This window comes from Schistocerca americana, chromosome X (genome assembly GCF_021461395.2).
Source record: "Schistocerca americana isolate TAMUIC-IGC-003095 chromosome X, iqSchAmer2.1, whole genome shotgun sequence".
NCBI lineage: Eukaryota > Metazoa > Arthropoda > Insecta > Orthoptera > Acrididae > Schistocerca > Schistocerca americana.
This window is the reverse complement of record NC_060130.1, coordinates 203,819,186-203,838,017: the sequence shown is the minus strand read 5'-3', so window position 1 is coordinate 203,838,017 and position 18,832 is coordinate 203,819,186. Positions and strand designations below refer to the sequence as shown.

The 18,832-nt window shown below is 38.7% G+C and overlaps 1 protein-coding gene across 1 annotated transcript in view; it reads right to left on the bottom strand.

Annotated features, from left to right (window-relative positions):
- Positions 1–18,832, bottom strand: part of LOC124555326 — a 371,889-nt gene that overhangs the window by 16,820 nt on the left and 336,237 nt on the right. The window contains exons 5-8 of the mRNA XM_047129203.1: positions 17,288–17,515; positions 11,698–11,940; positions 11,088–11,208; positions 7,390–7,569 (exon numbers count right to left, since the gene is read on the bottom strand). Of these exons, the coding sequence (XP_046985159.1) occupies positions 7,390–7,569; positions 11,088–11,208; positions 11,698–11,940; positions 17,288–17,515 (772 nt within the window). The remainder of the gene's footprint in view (positions 1–7,389; positions 7,570–11,087; positions 11,209–11,697; positions 11,941–17,287; positions 17,516–18,832) is intronic.

Sequence of the window (18,832 nt, the reverse complement as noted above, 5' to 3'; positions counted from 1 at the left end):
TCATCGGCCCCATCCAATTAGGGAAGGATTGGGAAGGAAGTGTACTGTGTCATTTCAAAGGAACCATCTCAGCATTTGCCTGATGCAATTTAGGGAAATAATGGAAATCCTACTCTGGATGGCCAGACATTGGTTTGAACCGTTACCCTACCGAATACTACTCCATTGTTCTAACCACTGTGCCACCTCGCTCAATATTTATGGAGGTCCATAGTACATATGGATGGCCAGGAGCTCAGTGTTCCCAGCAAGATCTATATTTGCTGCACATTCAGCTACATACCAGGGCCAATATGTCTGTAGTGAATATCGGAACTTTACACTTCTTGGGTCACCCTACTCTTTCCTCAGCAGATTATCATTTGGTTGGTCATGACTAGCAGCCTATTCCTGTTTGTGGCCAGTTCATGATTGACATTGCATATCAGCATCTCATGAAGGCAATTACATTTTTAGCAGTCAACAGTGCAATGTCAGAAAACAATTTTGATCTCAGTGCAGTCACCGATTTTGGGTTTTGCATTCAGCATTTTCTGTATCTTGTTTCTGATTTCATTCCATTCCAAGCATTGGATGAGCTCTGCTGTTAGTTCAGGTCGCTCTTTTCTCCTGGACTGGATGTCGCAAAGGACTATGGCGCTCACATCACATTAAACTTATGGCCATTCCCAAGTTTTGTCATGGTTGGCTGATCTCTTTTGCTCTGTGACAGGCTTTCAAGGATGAACTGGACAGGTCACAAGACCTGAGCATCATTGAACCAGTTCCTTCTAGCCAGAGGGCTGTGCCTCTGGTGGTTATTTGTAAGCACACAGGGCACTTCATTTGTACAGGGATTTTAGGTCCAGTGCTAATGCCCAGTCAGTAGTCAATTGCTAGCCAATTGCACACACCAACAAAATTCTCATGAAGCTGGTAGGCAATGAGTGTTTTTCGAAAACTGGCTTAGCAGAGGTATACCTGCAGCTTTGTCTCAATTCTGCCTTTAAACAATTTATGGTTGTTAACACTCCCTTTGAGTTATACCAATATACACACCTGCATTTTGGCACACGAGTGCTCTCACCATTTTTCAGAGATTTTTGGAACAGTTGATGAAGGATTTACCATGCTGCACAAATTACCTTGATGACATAGTTGTCACCACACTGTCACAGCAGGAACACTTCACTAACCTTCATATCCTGTTCACAAAACTGAAAAAGTGTGTCTTAAGTGCAGTTTGAAAAGTAGAAGGTTTTACAGATAGAAATCAAATATATGGGACACTTGTCTAAGGGCAGCATCAGATCCATGGAACAGCACATGGCAGCAACTGCCAACTTACCTTCACCACAGAACCTGAAGGAACTCCAGTTGTTTCTGGGAAAAGTCAGTTATTATTATGGTGGACATCATTCCACCATTCAACAGCTTGCATAAAAAGGTATTCCTTTCATTTGATCCAGCAGACCATGACAGAGTATTTGCCCCCATCAAGTCACTTCTCAAGTCATCACTGTGCCTCAATACTTTTAGACAGGGTAAATAGCTTGGCATTATCACAGACACCCCCCACACAGGTCTGGAGAAGTCTTGGTCCACAAAAATGCTGCCATTATGAACTGCCTATGACATATGCCTCCAAAATGTTGACAGCTGCACAATGCTCTGGCCATTGTGTACGCAGTCTGAAAGTCCCATGTGTTCTCTGTGGCAACAAATTTCATCTCATCATCATTTGTAAGCTGCTTGTGGCACTCTTCAGCTCATTCACACCTTCCTGATAGGACTGCATAATGACTCCAGCATTGGGTTTTGCTTTTGAGATTCACAACAGACCGACAGCGCTGCATGAAAATGCAGACGCGTCATTGTGTTTGGCCATGGGACCTGACCTGGTCTTCAACAGAGCTGAGGCTGTCTGTTTTCAGATTGATGAGTATTTGCTGCAAGTAGCTGATCAACTTCCAGCAATGGCCCATTTCACAGCCCAAGCCACCCAACAGCATTCTGTGCTCTGTCGTGTGGTTCAGTTTGTGTTGGACAATTGGCCTGAGCATTTGTCCAACAAAGTATCTGGTCTGCTCTACAACTGTTTCTTCCCCTGACATCAGCTGGCAGAAGTTGACTGTGCACTCCCCTTTAGCACCGATCTGATGACTGCTACACTGTTGTCCCTCTGGTCCTGTGAGCTTGCATACTTGCTCTTCTACATCATGGTCACTGGAGCGTGGCCTGTATGAAGGTCTTTGCACAGTGATTTGTCTACTGGCCTGGCAGTGATTAAAAAATTGAGATGGTCTTTCATGAGTGCGAACAGTACGCTGAGCAACAGGCACCATCACCACAGACTTACACCCAATGGCCATCGCTCTGTTGGCCATGGGGCCACTTCCACATAGACTTTGTGGGCCCCTTCTGTGGTGCCATATGGTTGATAATAGTTGATGTACTGTCCAGCAGTCCATATGTCATGCAAATGCACTCCACCATGATGGAAGCTATTGCACAGGCTCTAGAGCAGGTTTTTGTGATCGATTCTTCAAAGCAGGTGAGAGGTGCGGCAGCAATAGTCAATGATACTTTGAAGAAATTTGTTTACTGTTTCTTCTATTGTTGTATGTATGGTTTGACTGATGACAATACTACTGTCATCTGCAAAAAAACTGATTCTGCTTGTTGTAAATTATATGGAAGATTGTTTACATATATCAGGAACAATAGTGGACCTAAGACTGAGACCTGAGGAGCCCCATACATGATTTCTCAGCAGTCAGAATAACATCCCTTGATTACATTGTTTGAGTTACTGAGTACAACTGTCTGCATTCTTTTGGTTAGATAGGACATTATCCACTGGTTGGATATACCATTAATCCATGAAACCTCAATTTATCTAGGAGAATATTGTGATTCGCACAGTCAAGTGTCTTAGACAAGTCACAGAAAATACAAACTTGTGTTCTTTTGTTATTTAATGCTTGTTAAATTTGGTGAGTCAACATGTAAATGGCATTCTCAATACAGCAACTCTCCTAAACTTCAAACTGTGATTTACTGAGGATATTATTGTTACTCAGGTGGGATAGATAGATGTCGGGATGTTGCTGGCCATTGGAGTACCTCAGCATCATGCAGACAGTTCGAAGGGACTTTCAATGTGTGGAAAAGGATTGTCCTCTTGAAAAAGTGGCACCACAATACTGCTGCGTGACAGCTGACACATGGATGCAGAATGTCTGTGATATGCCATTGTGCCATCAGAGTTCCCCCAATCAATACCAGCCACGACCTGAAGTCAAACGCAGTGACTCCTGGCTCCTGAAATGTAGCAAGTTCGAAACTCTCCATCTGTTGTGTCTTCTAATCCCATCAATAATTAAATTTTTTTTCTCTAATTTTCTTATTTAGCTTGTACAAGAACATTTCAAAACATTATTTAGTCTGAGTTTCATTTAAATTTATTGTTCAGGACATTATTTTGAATGTGCTGATTTCAGTGATGCAGTTAGTTTCACTAGAAGCATTACTAATTAAATGATAACTAATAGAAGTTTTTACTGTAACATATGATGATACAGGGTGACAATTATCGAACTATGTCAAACAAAATTGTCATAACTTCTGAGCAGTTTGCATTAGGACGCTCAAATTGGCTGTGGGGGATGATGGGAATTAGTATTTGCATGGATGGTTTGGTTTAGTGATGAAGCCCACTCTCATTTGGGTGGGTTCATCAATTAGCAAAATTGGCACATTTGGGGGGCTTACAATCCACATTTCACAATTGAGAAGTCTCTTCACCATCAATGGGTGACTGCATGGTGTGCAATGTCCAGTCACCTAATAATTGATGCAATATTCCATGATGGCATGACGACTACCAAACGGTACGTGAAGGTTTTGGAAGATGATTTCATCCCCATTTTCTAAAATGACCCTGATTTCGACAAGATGTGATTCATGAAAGATGGAGCTCGACCCCATCGAAGCAGGAGAGTGTTTGATCTCCTGGAGGAGCACTTTGGGGACTTCATTCTGGTTCTGAGGTACCCAGAGGCCACTGGCGTGGACCTCAATTGGCCGCCATATTCTCCAGATCTGAACATATGAAGCATCAACTCATTGCTGTATGTCGTCCTCAGTCAGCATGCGTGGCACCCATCTTATGCACGACTTCTGGTAGTTCAATGTTTCCATTAAAATTCTGTGAGTGCTACTTCGGGAAACCTCAGGAACCAACGTGCAGAGATCATCCAGGGTGATCCGCTGATCTTCACACATGCTTTGCTCAACCTTCAACACTGTCTCCTCAGAAATTGACGATCTCCAGCTGCTTTGTTCATTGTGAATTTCGGTCCGAACAGCTGAAAACACTCTACACCACTTAAGAACATTTTTGACATCCATGCATGACTCACCATACACTTGTCAATTGTTGATGGGTTTTAATCAGCGCAGTACCCTTTGCGTTCAAAAACCAAATAACTGCACGCAATTCGCACTTGGTGGTAACATCTAACAGGAGCTCCATTCTCAATGGCTGCCAAGACCAGACTGAGCACCTCAGCGTGGCGCACACATGTTTACACACAGTGCATAAAGCACTCTTCATAACTGTGTGACAAACTGCCACACAAACAGAGCTCTGTACTTATAAAAAAATAGGAGACCTTACTTTTGGGATTACCCTCATACATGTGCTCCTTTAGGTGTTTCCGCAGGAATAAATCCAGGGGATTTGAACGCAGTGGCCATACAACTGGACCTCCATGTCTGAACCATTTCCCTGGGAATGTTCTGTCCAAATACTGCCGCACATTAACTCCAGAGTGTGGAAGTGCACCATCGTGTTGGAACCATATCCTCTGCTAAACATGTAGTGGAACATCTTCCAGCACATCAGGCAGATAGTTTGAGAGGAATGCATGATACCTTCATGCAGTCAACCAGTCAGGCAACATGTAGGAGCCCAAACACCTGTCATACAATATTCCGGCCCAGATGTTGTTACCAAAGTGAACTTGATATCCATGGTTGTGGGTGACGTGGATGTTAACCTCATACTAATGGTGGGCATTGTGCATATTGAAGACATCCTCATGAGTGAATGCTGCATCATCCGACCATATTATGGTGTTCATGAAGTCATTGTTGGCTTCCTGTAGTTGTTGGAACCATTCACAGAATTGCATCCACTGATGGCAATCTGCAGGTTGCAGGTGCTGCGTGAAAGCATAATGATAGGGGTGCAGCCCATACTCGTGCAGCACATTAACGACCATGCATTGTGAGACACACAGTTGCCTTGCTACACTACATGTACTTCACTAAGTTTCATGGTGTATGACCTCCAGAATAGCTTCCTCAGTAGGTGGAGTACGGTGAATCCATGGACGACCTCTGTTATGCGATGGTGGAAGGAGAGAACCTGACTCCAGAAACGCCTTTTTATCTGGATGGTGTCAATGAGGATATCTAGCAGCATATTCATGTGTGGCAACAGCAGCCTGGTTACCAGATGCATCAAGGACCAGAAGCATATGTACATATTTATTGTTTGTGTATGCCATACATCTGGCACTCTGGTTTAGAGGTTTACAATGAGAAAATTCAATATGTGTACGCACGTACATTGGAGTCTGTCACAGGTGTGTTATTCCGCTTGCAACTAGTCCCTGTCTGGTGGACAGCACATACAGTACAAACATGCCATCAGTCCTGCATGCTGTTCCACCTTACGTAAATTATGCCTCTGACAGATATTGTTCTGCATGATTCATCCCAACACCACTAATTGTGAAATGTTCGGTTTTGAATTACACTGTTTTCCTAACGGTAATAGACGTGATGTTTCTGCAATCCCATCGATAGAATAACAACAACAACAACAACAATAATAATAATAATAATAATAATGCATTGAGATACATACCTAAACAGCACGCAGTTACCAGACTCAATACTGAAAGGCATAATTAGAGGGAACACGGTGATAACATACAAATAGTAACTGAGTTTGGACATTATTTGCAAAGCACGTTGCTAGTCCTACTAGTAACGTAAGGTCCTAACAAAATGTAATGGATCTGAATGAGGCACAAATAATAGTTGGTAGTAATCCATGGGACCACTGGAGGAGGGTACAAAGAAAACAGGTTCTGCATCTAGTAGATGAAGCGGTACTAATAAATTTATGCTCACGATGTGGAAAAGGCTTCTTTCAAAGCTGACCAATCTTCCATTTATATAACTGTAGTATGTAAGTGCAAATGTTTTCTAGAGGACCCACTGCAATTGATGTTGACAATTAAGATGCCAGATACCATACCACTACATTTACCAAATAAAAAACGTATGCCTCAACCCAGGATGAATCATTGACCTCTTGCATGCTAACCCAAAACTCTATCCACTGTACCAACTGTACAGCACAACTAATATGTGCTGACAGACTTGGTTACCATACATGTGGTTACAGTGTTGCCAGATTGGCACTCTTTAATGTCCTTTTCTGCCAGATGTACTCGCCGGATGAAATTTTGTGAGGGACATTTTTTTTATCAGTGGCATGTGAGGAGTCATGCTGTGAGGCCTGAAGGAGCAAATTTTGCTTCACCCTGTATATGATATGAAAATATTTTAAGAACATTTACTTAAGAAAGTTGAACAATAAATTTGACTTTTGTTGTTCAAGATCATTTTATGAAACGCAATTGCTCATTAGTACTGTGTTGGATTTTTTTTTTTTTTTTTTCAACATTCCACTTCCAAAAGTATTATATCTACAGTTCACTTCAGCTTAATAGCCCAACAGCAGAAAGTGTAGCAGAGATGACTTTGGTATGCAAATGTAGTCTGACAGTCATGTACATTGGCTTACTTTTTAAATCTGATACACCAAGCAAAGCATTTAACCTATATCAATAACTTTTTAAATGTGTAAAAGAGGAGATCTAAAGTAGTTCAGCCAGCAGAGCAAATGAAATGTTTAGGGGATAGTTTAAAAACTCACTGAAATTGCCAATTTTTAAAGACCAATACTTCTGGACACTACACTGAATGAAGACAATTACAAAAAGGCTACCTATGTGCTTCCCTAAAAAAGCAGAAGATTTTTGCAGAAGTTACAGTCTAAAACATTATGGCGTTGGAACTATGTATTGATAAAGATAATTATTTGCTGGTGTAAGTACACCAACTTAAACATAAGTGTAACAATAAAAAAGATAAACAATAAAACAGATAATCAAAGCAAAAATTTTGAAAATGAGATATAGTTAAAAGTAAAAAGTAAATTTGAGTAATAATAGTCATCACCAGGCAATAGAATTTTGAAGCTACTTCATTACTGCAACACCATTTCCTAATATAATAGCAAACTGTAGCTTTTAATTCCAGGCTTACCTTTTTCCAAAGCTATCTGTTAGTATAATTTTGTCAATATGCCACGCAGTTAATCCACTAGACCACCAGCCATTGTAAGCAGTGTACAATATTTGAACTGCATTTGGTTCTTGAAGAACAGGATGGGGAACCACTATGCGAGCCAGAGACTCTCCTGCCTTCAGCTCTTCATCGTCTTTCCTAGATAAATGACAAATTTGACCAAATTACAGCTACAGTGATAATAAAGACATGCAAACAATGGAAAATCCAGGAGACAATAATGGCAATATTATGAAAAGGAAGCATTACTACTCATAATATAGAGGAGACATTGACTTGTAGACAGGCACAAGAAAAAGACTGCTATACATTTGACATTCTTGGTAAAAAGCCTTCTTCTAAAGTATAATGGGAAGTAAAGTGAAAACATAACACCCATTACCATGAGACCATGGAATGGTTCCATTCAAAGGTAATCACCACATGCATTAAGACATTTATCCTACCAGGTCATGAGGCAATGAATACCTGTTTCATAGAACGTGGTCAACTTTTGATGGATCCACAATCGCACCCACGCTTGCACTTCCTTACTCATCTGACTGAAACTGACGTCCATGCATGTCCTTCCTCAGGTGACCAAAGATGTTAAAATTACATGGTGATAGATTCCGACTGTATGAGGATGTTGCAGTATTTCTGAACCAAATTGCTGAAGCATAGCCTTCGTCTGATTGGCAAGATGGATGTTGACATTATAGTGCAACAGCATGATTCCATCTGATAGCATTCCTGAGTGTTTTGACTTAATGTCTTGTCACAGTTTCTGCAAACTATTCTCATAGCACTGTATGCTGATTGTGGTTCCACGCTCAAGGAACTTGACGAGCAGAGGGCCCCAGCAGTCGAAGGAGGTCATCAAGACATTACCAGAACTTGTGTGAAAGCTTTAGACTTATTTGGCAGGGCAGATGTGGGGTGTTTCCACTGTTGGCTTTGCCATTTGCTCTCGGGCTGTTGGGATGCTGTCGGACGGAATCATCCTGTTGCTCGATAACATCCGATAACATTCAATGAAACAGGAAATGATCATTTGTCTCCCAGTGGGATAAATGTCTTAATGCATGTGGTGGTAAACTTTGGAGTGGTACTTCTGTGATCCCATTGAGGTGGGTGTTTGGTTTTCATTTGACTGTCCCTTGTAGAAAACACACACACATTCACACCAGCACATCTCATACACACATGACCACTGTCTCTGGCCACTGAGGCCAGTGTCAGCATAACACTGTAATTAAAAAATACATGCACTTTCTTAGTTTATGGACAATTGCATTCAGTTAATGTGTCAACTAATTCTTCACATGCCTGGAGAATTGCTATTGTTATGTAGTAGTACAACTATTGAAATTTAAAGCAGAAATTTTGCATACTATTTGTTATTTTAAATATTTTTTACAATTTATTCTTATTCAACATTTTTGAAGTATAACTAGATTTTGAAAGTTAAAAAAGGTAACGTTATCATGAACTCAAAGGTTGGTTAGAAAAAAACAGTGCTCTACTGACTACAGTATTTCATCACCTCCTCCCAACTCTTAAAATGAATTTCCCATCCAGTTATAGAGGGTCTACCATTAAATGAGGATTCTGAACCATGGTGCAACTCAGAATTATTGTATGACTAATTCTACATCTACAACTATAGTCTCCAAACAATACTGAAGTGCATGGCAGAGGGTACTTCCCATTGCACCAGTTTGTGTCATTTCCTTACATGTCATTGTGTGTACTTTTATTAATCTAATCGTGTCTTCACAATCCCTGCAGGAGCAGTATGCAGGGGGTTTTATGATACACTCCTAAATTCCTCACTTAAAACTGGTTCTTGAAACTTTGTAAGCAGACTTTTGTAGGATGGTTTGTATTTGTCTTCAAGCACCTGCCAGTTCAGGTTTTTCAGCATATTTGTGATGCTCTTCCATGAAGCAAATAAACCTGTGACCATTCATGCTGGCCTTCTTACAGTACATTCAATATCCCCTGTTAGTATTATCTGACTCAGGCTCCACACAACTTCAATAATATTTGAAGATGGGCTGCACATACCACACATATGTTTTGTAAGCAATCTCCTTTGTAGACGGACTCCATTTTCCTGGTATCCTACCAATGAACTAAAGTCACCCACCTGCTTTAGCTATAACTGAGCCTATTTGAGTATTTCACTTCACATCTACAAAATTTTACACCCAAGTATTTGTAAGAGTTGACTCATTCTAACTGTGAATCATTGGTATTGTTGTCATGTGATATGTCATTTTTTCATTTTGTGAGGTGTGCAGTTTTACATTTTTGAACATTTAAAGCAAGTTGCCAATCTTTGCTCAACTTTGAAATGTTATCAAGATCTAACTGAATATTTGTGCAGATTTTTTCAGACAGTACTTCATTATAGCTAACTGTATCGTGTGAAATTTCTAGCATTATTATTTATATTGTCTGTCAGGTCATTAATATATCACGTGAAAAGCAATACTCCAAATACACTTTCATGGCATGCACCAGAAGTTACTTCTGCATCTGTCAGTGAGTCTCCAACTGAGATAATATTAACAAACATTTCCTATGGTGAAAGAACTGATACGTGAAATAAAAATCCTAGGAGTGACAGGGATCAAATCACTGATCTTTACCACTTAATCAGTGTGGCACAGAGACACTCTTTTGGCAGTTTTACTGAAATATTTCATGGTTCAGAAAGGCATATGTTTATTTACTAACATTTATAGAGGTGGCAAAATAGTTAATAAAACCAGTTAAAAAATAACACTTGTAAGGACACACAAAAATACCACAGTCATAAATCAAAACATACTAAAACAAGTAACAGATAATCCCCTCCCCATGGGAGATGTATGTGACAATCAGTCCAAAATGTCAAACCTTGGACTCCTCTCTACAAAAATATAACATGATGGCTGCTGCTTTATCTAATGGTATCATAGTATTAAGGTGGGTGACGTACAGTTTGTCTCAGCATAATGATGTGGTACTTTATATTCTGGTATGTAATTTTGGTATGCCTCATTTCCATGACAAGCTGCTTGTTGCTCCTTTTAGGTTTTTTACTGGGGTCCCTTAACCCACAAGGCAACAGTACACAAATTTTATGAGACTAGCCTCAAATTCAAGTTGTATTCCCCTTGTGCAATAGACTACTGAATATTAGTCCCTTGTTTTAAGTCTACTGTCTTGACACATGTCACTCTCACAATCAAAGCTGAGCTTCAGATATATGCCAGAATCATTTAAACTGAATTACTCTAATCAGGTTTCGTCTTCCATTGCTGTGTGTAGTGGGTATACAGGAAACATATTTTTGTACATTCTGTCTATTGAGTTAAAAACTGACTTTGAACATTTGACCTTGTACAATCAGTAGTTTATAAGATAAATATGACATCAAAAGGTCTCACTTGAAGTTGTGTGCTATTTTCATGTCTGCTGGCCTAATGTTTTTTTGTGTTGATAAGAAGAAAGTGTTCAAATCAATACTGCACGTTCAAAGCTGTGATAAATACTTGGTTACACAGGGTAATAACTTTCATGAGGAACAACATAATCACTATTCCAAAGAATTAAGTGTGAAGGTGCTGTTTCTTTTTGTTTTCAACTAATATTTATAAACAAGTCCAATAATTTCCTTTACTTACTGAGTCAGGGGAAAAGTTTCATTTATTTCAGAACTGCCAATGAGTGTGATCTGTATTTTCCCATAAGTAGCTACAGGTTCTGTCTTAGCTGAATTTTCTACCCTCACATGGTACTGATGAGCTGTAAAAGAATGACACTAACATAAATCAGTATCTGTTCACGTAATACAGTTTCTATAACAGGAATATCATGAAAAAAATGGTAATGTTTTGAAGAAACATTACAAAAAAAACCATAATGCATGTGAATTCATGATCTTATATACAAGTTTTGATACAAGTGCATTAACTATGTAAAGTACAGAAATCGCTAATAAACAATGTCACATAAGTATCTTCGTTCACTCACACAGAAAGTACTATTGATGCCACCACGAAAGAAAACAACCAATGATGTAGACATTACAGAGAACAGAAATGACAAAGCAAGATTCAGTATTTTAAAATTTAATCATTGTTAAAATTCCTATTAAATATGATTAAAGAATTTTATGGTAGTGATTAGCTATAATAAACATGATTAGGGATTTAAATCAACATCACTGAAAGATTAAATGAGCAGTCTACACATAACATGCAAATAATAAAACAATAACTGTGCAGTGCTTACCACAGAATGGTTCTTCATCTCTCGTTATTAGAAATAATGTACCACGGCCATGGGACCGATCTGCATAATAGCCCATGTTGCCACACTGTCGATCACCATTACATGGAAAACACTCTCCTTCCAAGAACTTCTCATATGACTCACAGGGGAAAGCAGGGAAATGGCATCGTGGGGAAACTGAGTCAGTGAAAAATTTGTATGCCCTGCGGTGATTACAGAGGCTGCGACCTTCAATCTCAGAAGCTGAAATACAAATAATCATAAAATAATAACATTGGTCTATCATCACACATCTGTGTCATTTCACATTTATCAGTTATGATCCAATTTACTTGCTGACCTGACCTGTCATTTTAGCGACTCCAAATTTCTTGCAATCAGTTTCTTTCTATGTCTAATGTTATATGGCAGAAATGAAGAAGCTAAAAGCCTACAATGTGTGCTTTTTCCAATCTTCTGTTGTTTAAGTTCCAACAGCCGAAAGTGCAATGTTCAATTCAATACCTGGTGACCATACACAGTCATTTGTTACTGATATATATGAAACTTTCTCATTTGATTCTCTTAGCTATGTAATGTGAGTGCTAATGTGCATTATCTGCTGTGATTGTATGTTTTGTTCAAGTGGACAACTTTTTTACTACTGTTAATGTAATATTACCATCAATAGCTAGATATTTACATTAACATGTATCATACAATCTATCGAGAGGCTACCCTGAATTTTAACAGGGAGAGGATGGTGGGTGATGATATTAGTTTCGTAGTGAATGGTAAAACAGCTTTGAGATCTCATTTCAAATATCTCTGGGTACACTTGCTACTAGTCAATGGGTGTTACATGTTCTGGCTTTCTTCAGAGTGATGGTATGTTTCTACATCTGTTTGTTTGGCAGGGCAGGTTGCAAGTTCAGTTCACAAAATTTTTCTCTTAGGGGAACAGGGTGAGGGACGAACAGCTGCCATCCCCTGCCCCTCACTGGATATGTCTTTGTAATATATTATTCTTTATTAGGCACTAGGTTGCATGTGTAATTAAAAAAAATACTGCAGTGCCAATTCTTTCCACTATTTATGATGGAAAAACCTTCACTATGTACATTTCATTTCATGCTGCAATAAGTTCCAGTACAATTTTGTGGCGACGCATCTATACTACAGGTGTAGATAGAACATTAAAACTGCAAAAAGGACCAATCTCATACATAGCCAACCTTAAAATAGAAGGAATCATATAGGTCTGCCTTTAAGGAACTCACGTCAGCCCTACTGAAAATATACGTCTATGAATTGCTATGACAGAGAACATTCAAATACTTCCCTGGTACCATGATATTTAGCTGCTTCCTGTATCACAGCTGAGATGCTCCACTTTGGAGGTGAAAATCAATAAATGCACTGAAACTGTTAATATCTACCAACTGGGCAACAGAAATAATTCCTGAAGAATGGAAGGGAGCAATTATATGCCCTTGCTTCAAGAAGTGTGATACTATACAAGTATTCAGCTGCCAAGAGAGTTCATTACTGGAATTTGGTTATAAAGTCTGTACAACACTGCAGCTAAATCACATGAAACCACTGACTGATGGAATTGTGGACCCCTATCAATGTGGCTTCATCCCTGGACAGTCAACTTTTCATCACGTATTTACCTTGAGGTAGCTGATAGCAAAATTTTATGAGCTCAGGCAGGAATTGCACCTCATCTTCATTGATTTTCAACAAGCCTATGACAGCACTGACTGCTCCATGTTACACAAAATATTGGAGGTATTTTACATCCAATTGAAACACATCTAATTTTAGCCTACTACTCATCTTGTCAAGTACAGGTTGGCAACCAACTTTTGCCACCATTCAGTATTCAAAATAGATTGAGACAAGGAGATAGTGGTTTGGGCACATCTTTCAATCTGATGTATCCCTTCCTAACCAAGTCCCCCTACTGCAAAATGCTCAAGGGGACATCCAAGGACACAATGGAAGTATAGAGTACCAACAATCCTCAAACAAGTGGAGCCAACAGAAGAGTCTATGTAACTATATCCATACAATATTACATTGAATCTAGATGTAATAATTAAATGAAATGAAAATGCTGCAGTAGTATGAAAAGAGGTATGTTACAATGCTTATTTCATTCTTACACTAAACATAGGTTTGCGTTTCTGGGGAAACTCAATAAACAGAATCAAAATTGAATGTAAATATTCATGTAAATACTATTTAAGATCTCAGGCTTGTTGTTACCATGTTTATATAGGATTTAAACACATTTGTTCTTTAAATAAGTATCACTGGAGACTGTAAGAACAACCTTGATATTCATGGACATAACACCAAACAAAACAAAAACTTTTACTTGATCCATACCAACACTTCCTTGTGTCAGAAATCTACTTCCCATATGTGTAAACTATTCCAGCTCAAGTGCCTACCAGCATTTGGGCATCCAGGGATACAGGTGGGCAAGGGTGCACAAACAACTGATGTGCAAGCAGTAGCCTGTGGTATCGTAATGCTGTGAGTGAGAGGCTGCCGGCAGGCTACATGAAGGGGTGGCCTAATGGTTTATGCATATACAGAATGTGTGTAACAGGGCTACCTAGCAGGATGGCTGCCTCACCTGAACCTGCTTGTATGTGAACAGAGGGGTGCCTGGGGGCACTCCTGCCTGATGGAACAGTTCTGGACTATACCACATATTGGAGTAAAACTCTACAACAAATACTTTGTACATATAAAAGCAGTCACTGCTTTTACTCCACCAATGAAAATTTCAGTCTGTAAATTGTATCACACAATGAAAACTCTAATTGTACCCATAAGCTCATGTAGCAAAAAGAGCTCTGCTTGGTCGAATGTGGTGAAGCAATAAGTGTGGGGATGGAGGAGAATTCAGCCTATGTTTCTGCCTGTTCTGCTCTGGGCCCCATTTGTATCTCAGTGACTGCAGCAGCCACATCACATCTCAGTAATGTGTATCCAGGAACCAAAGTTAGTACTATAATATTAATACATATCAATAGAAATGTATATTGTGTGACTAATGGGTTGTATATAAATCAACATCTCACCTCTACCTGTACATATGCACCTAACAAGGATATAACTCGACGTGCCCAATATCTAGTAATTAAGCCACTAAAGCAAATAAGAGGACCGATAAAATAAAATACAAAGTAAGATAAAATTCCAGAACTTCTGGTAGGAAAAGCAAATGAAACATTTACGTAATGGTCATTAAGTAATAAAAAGATATTGAAGACAAAGAAAATAAATAGTATTATTTTTCAGCCAAAGGAGGGTAAATAATACAACGAAATTAAATGTAGATGAGAATCCCATAAATTTTGTTAGGAACACAACATTTTTAGGGATGAATATTGACTGCCAATGGAAGTGGAACGAGCACATTATGCAATAACAGTCATGTTGTTAGTGCACAAGAGCAAATGCCATGTAGTTACAGACTATTCTATGTACACAGTCTGTAGTTATGAAATAATTTATTTGTGGTATCAGAGAATAGTCATGATCACCACAGAAATCTGTCTAAAGTGATGGGTCTTATGAGTAAATATACCAATCCATTATACATCTAATCATGGAACAAGAGACCGACTTATACTCACCAAGGAAAAAAAAATTCAGAACAGTAAGTCTATTTACCAGGGAATTGAGCTGTACAGTTAATTATCTAAAATGTTAAATAGATAACCACTAGTAACATAATAAAAAGACAGTTACAGCATAATACACAATGTCAAATAAGGACTATTTATATAACATGCAGTAGGAGCTGTGAAAATAAAACCTATGTTAGCTACAACATACTTTCACTACATTGTGCATGTTAGTGGGAAATTTCTTCCTTCATTTCAGTGACTGCTTCACAGACTGTACCATCTGGATCCTTCCCACAAACACCAACTTTTCTGAATTACACAGGTGGAAACTCTCCCTGCAATATATCCTATGTTCCCATTACCCTCCTGCCCTCAACCTTCATTAGTAATTGTCCTTACCCATCTTGCCCCTTCCCTGTTCCCATTCCAGCATGACACAGCCCTCTATTCCACCAATGCACCCAGTCTTTTGTGTACAATCTTTATGCTGTGCCTTTCTGTGACTCAGCATCTATGCTATATGGTGGGTAGCAACTATCCTTTTTATTATATTTACCATTCCATCCTGGATTTCCCATTGTTTGATCATGTCTCCTACCCATTCTTTTAAATTACATATCCATCCAAAAACAACAACACTTGACAGCTTCTCATTCAAACTATAATATAGGTTTATATCTGATGGGCTATACACACACATTGGTGGAAGGCATCAGTGAGACACCAGCAACAGTAAATTTCCAGTTTGCAATATGGCATTTTGTACATTACCACAATAATCAAGCAATCGTCGAGACACTGTCAACTGAGCAGGAAAGCACAGTGGTTAAAACACTGGACTTGCTTCAGGAGGAGTGGAGATCAAATCCTTGTTTGGTTATCCATATTTAAGTTTTCCATGGCTTCCTCAAAAGCACTTCATATGAATGCTATGAAGGATCCTTTAAAAAGGCTACAACCAATCTGCCCACTCTTTACCTAAGCCGAATTTGTTATCAACCTTTTATGTCTTTGTCATTGAAGGGACATTAAACAAGTGGCAGTTTGATACATAGATCAGTGTGACCTGTCTTTACAATGATCTTTGAACTTAACTGATGTCTAGTTTTGTTATGTGTTGTTATGTTTTGTGATCATGAAGTGAATAAAGTATATCATTATGATAAAGTGGTGTTAAATGTTATTATGTCACTGTAATATCATTACTCACCACAGACTCAGTTTTCCTTCCTCTCAGTTTCAACAGAAAAGTTATTAATTTCTTTATGGATAATGATATCCAACTTTCAAGACATTTTATTTCTTACTCAATCTCTTACACACAAAATGAAGAACATTAGTTCTGAAGATTCAAGATAATTTGATCTTCTGAAGTCTAGCCTGTTTTTCTTCAATATATTGCTTTCTCACCTATTAAAGAGTGCCTGAAAATTAACTAAAACACAAGAACATGAGGCCCACCCACAGAGCCAAGTGTGTTAATGTGCTGCTTCTGGGCTTTGGTGATGTGAGACTGCCCCATATTGAAACCCCCTCATGGATTAACAATGAGGACTGATAAGCCCACCAGTCTGGATATAGTTTTTAGGCAGTTTCCCACACCCAACTAGGTAAATACTGGGCTAGTAACCATGTCCCACATCAGATACAAACTGTGTAAACAATTTGAAAATGTTCCCATACTTGAACATGGGATTTAAACTAGGTGCAGACAAATGGGCTATACAGATACCATTCTTTGGGGAGTGGTGGCGTCAGGAAGGGCACACAGCCACCCACTGTTGCTTGACATATAACAAAGGTGACCCAGAAGAGAAGTGGGAAAGGACAAGGAAAAAGAAGAAGATTAGAGCACTTTTGTCACTAACAAAATTGCAAGAAAATAAGAAGACCAATTTGAATGTACCAGCTACTGTCTATTAAGTCACTATATATCAGAAAGTGTAAATGATACTTACACCACAGTATGTCACTGACTGCTCCCACAAATAAGTTGCTACATCCTTTCTGCATTCTGCCACCATTTGGATAGAAATCTACATCTCCCATTGGTTGCCATGAACCTAACCCTCCAAGAATCAAATTTTCTCCATTAGAATGGATAACATCAACAAACATTGCATCACTGGAGTCAAGACGGGCATGTGGATCTTGGCTCTCAAATAAGGGACCTGCTGGATCCAATCCTGAAATTATAATAAAGAACAAAATATGATTCTGGTGTATGAATAATTTAAGATTTTTTTGTTATGTGCACTACAATTTACACAAAACATTGAAAAATGTATGATGTAACATAATTATGTGTCTCAGGATGGGTAAAATGCATGCATGTTCATTCTCCCCCCCCCTCCCCCAACCTCCCCCCCTCTCAACAGAAAACACACATGTTGTTTTCTCTTCATATTATGAAACTTGACTGGTAGGAGTACTGATCTTGGCAGAGGTGGGTGATGGTGGCGAGGAAATGGAAGAAGCATGTTTTGGGATGGGGACAAACAATAAAGGAAGGGGTAAGGGAAGACTGTGGCAGAGTGGAACATGTCAATGCATGCAGGTAAAGCTAATAATTCATATTAATATTATAATACTTCATTATTTTAAGGAAATCTTTTGAATATCACCTAAAAAAGAACACTTTCCCTTGGATCCATGGGATGTGTTTCATGTAGTGTAATATAAACAGTAAGAGGTCACTATCACTGTTGCAGTTTTCTGAATTGCAAGGGAAGCATAAAAGTTGATTGTCAATACTGACTGATGTGTAGCACTATGGTTGATGGCATACTGTGTAATCATCAATGATGTAGCATTTGCAGGCACATATCACCACATGTCTGCATAACTGAACATTAGTTATGGACCTATGGATCTTATTATTCATGACATGCTGCAGTAAGCAGCACATCAGTACTGCCAAAAGGATACTAACTGTTTATCAGTGAAGGAAAAAAATAATATTTTGATACCCAGTGATTCCACATATGATACTGTTTGACTGAAGGAGGCTAAGAGTATTGTTACTCACAAAATATTGTTGCTATATTGTTGTATTTCACATAGTATGTGCAGTGAACAATTAGTGACATTGTGATGAGATTGAAAACTAGCAGAGACCTGGAAGGAGAACACAGTCTCTATTCTGACATATTTTCTAGGTATAGTAGTGTAAGACCAAATTCTGTTCAAGTAAACATGCAAAACAAATGCATCTTTGTGTGAATATTCTATAAATTCCTTGGATCTAGCTTGAGAGACTTTCATGCACATGGATCTTCAGGTCTAGTAGATTTCAAGAATTTCTGAATTGATACCAAAGAAAAAGCAGTGGCATGTGAGCAGACATAGAGTCAGTCAACTGATTTTTTCCCAGTTACATTAAGGTATAAGTGGTTCTATGGAACATGGGTATTGAAAGTAATAGAAAATAAACACTGAGTATTGATGACATAAACTAAGTTCTAGAGCTAATGAACAAATTCAAATCAGTTATCAACAATATT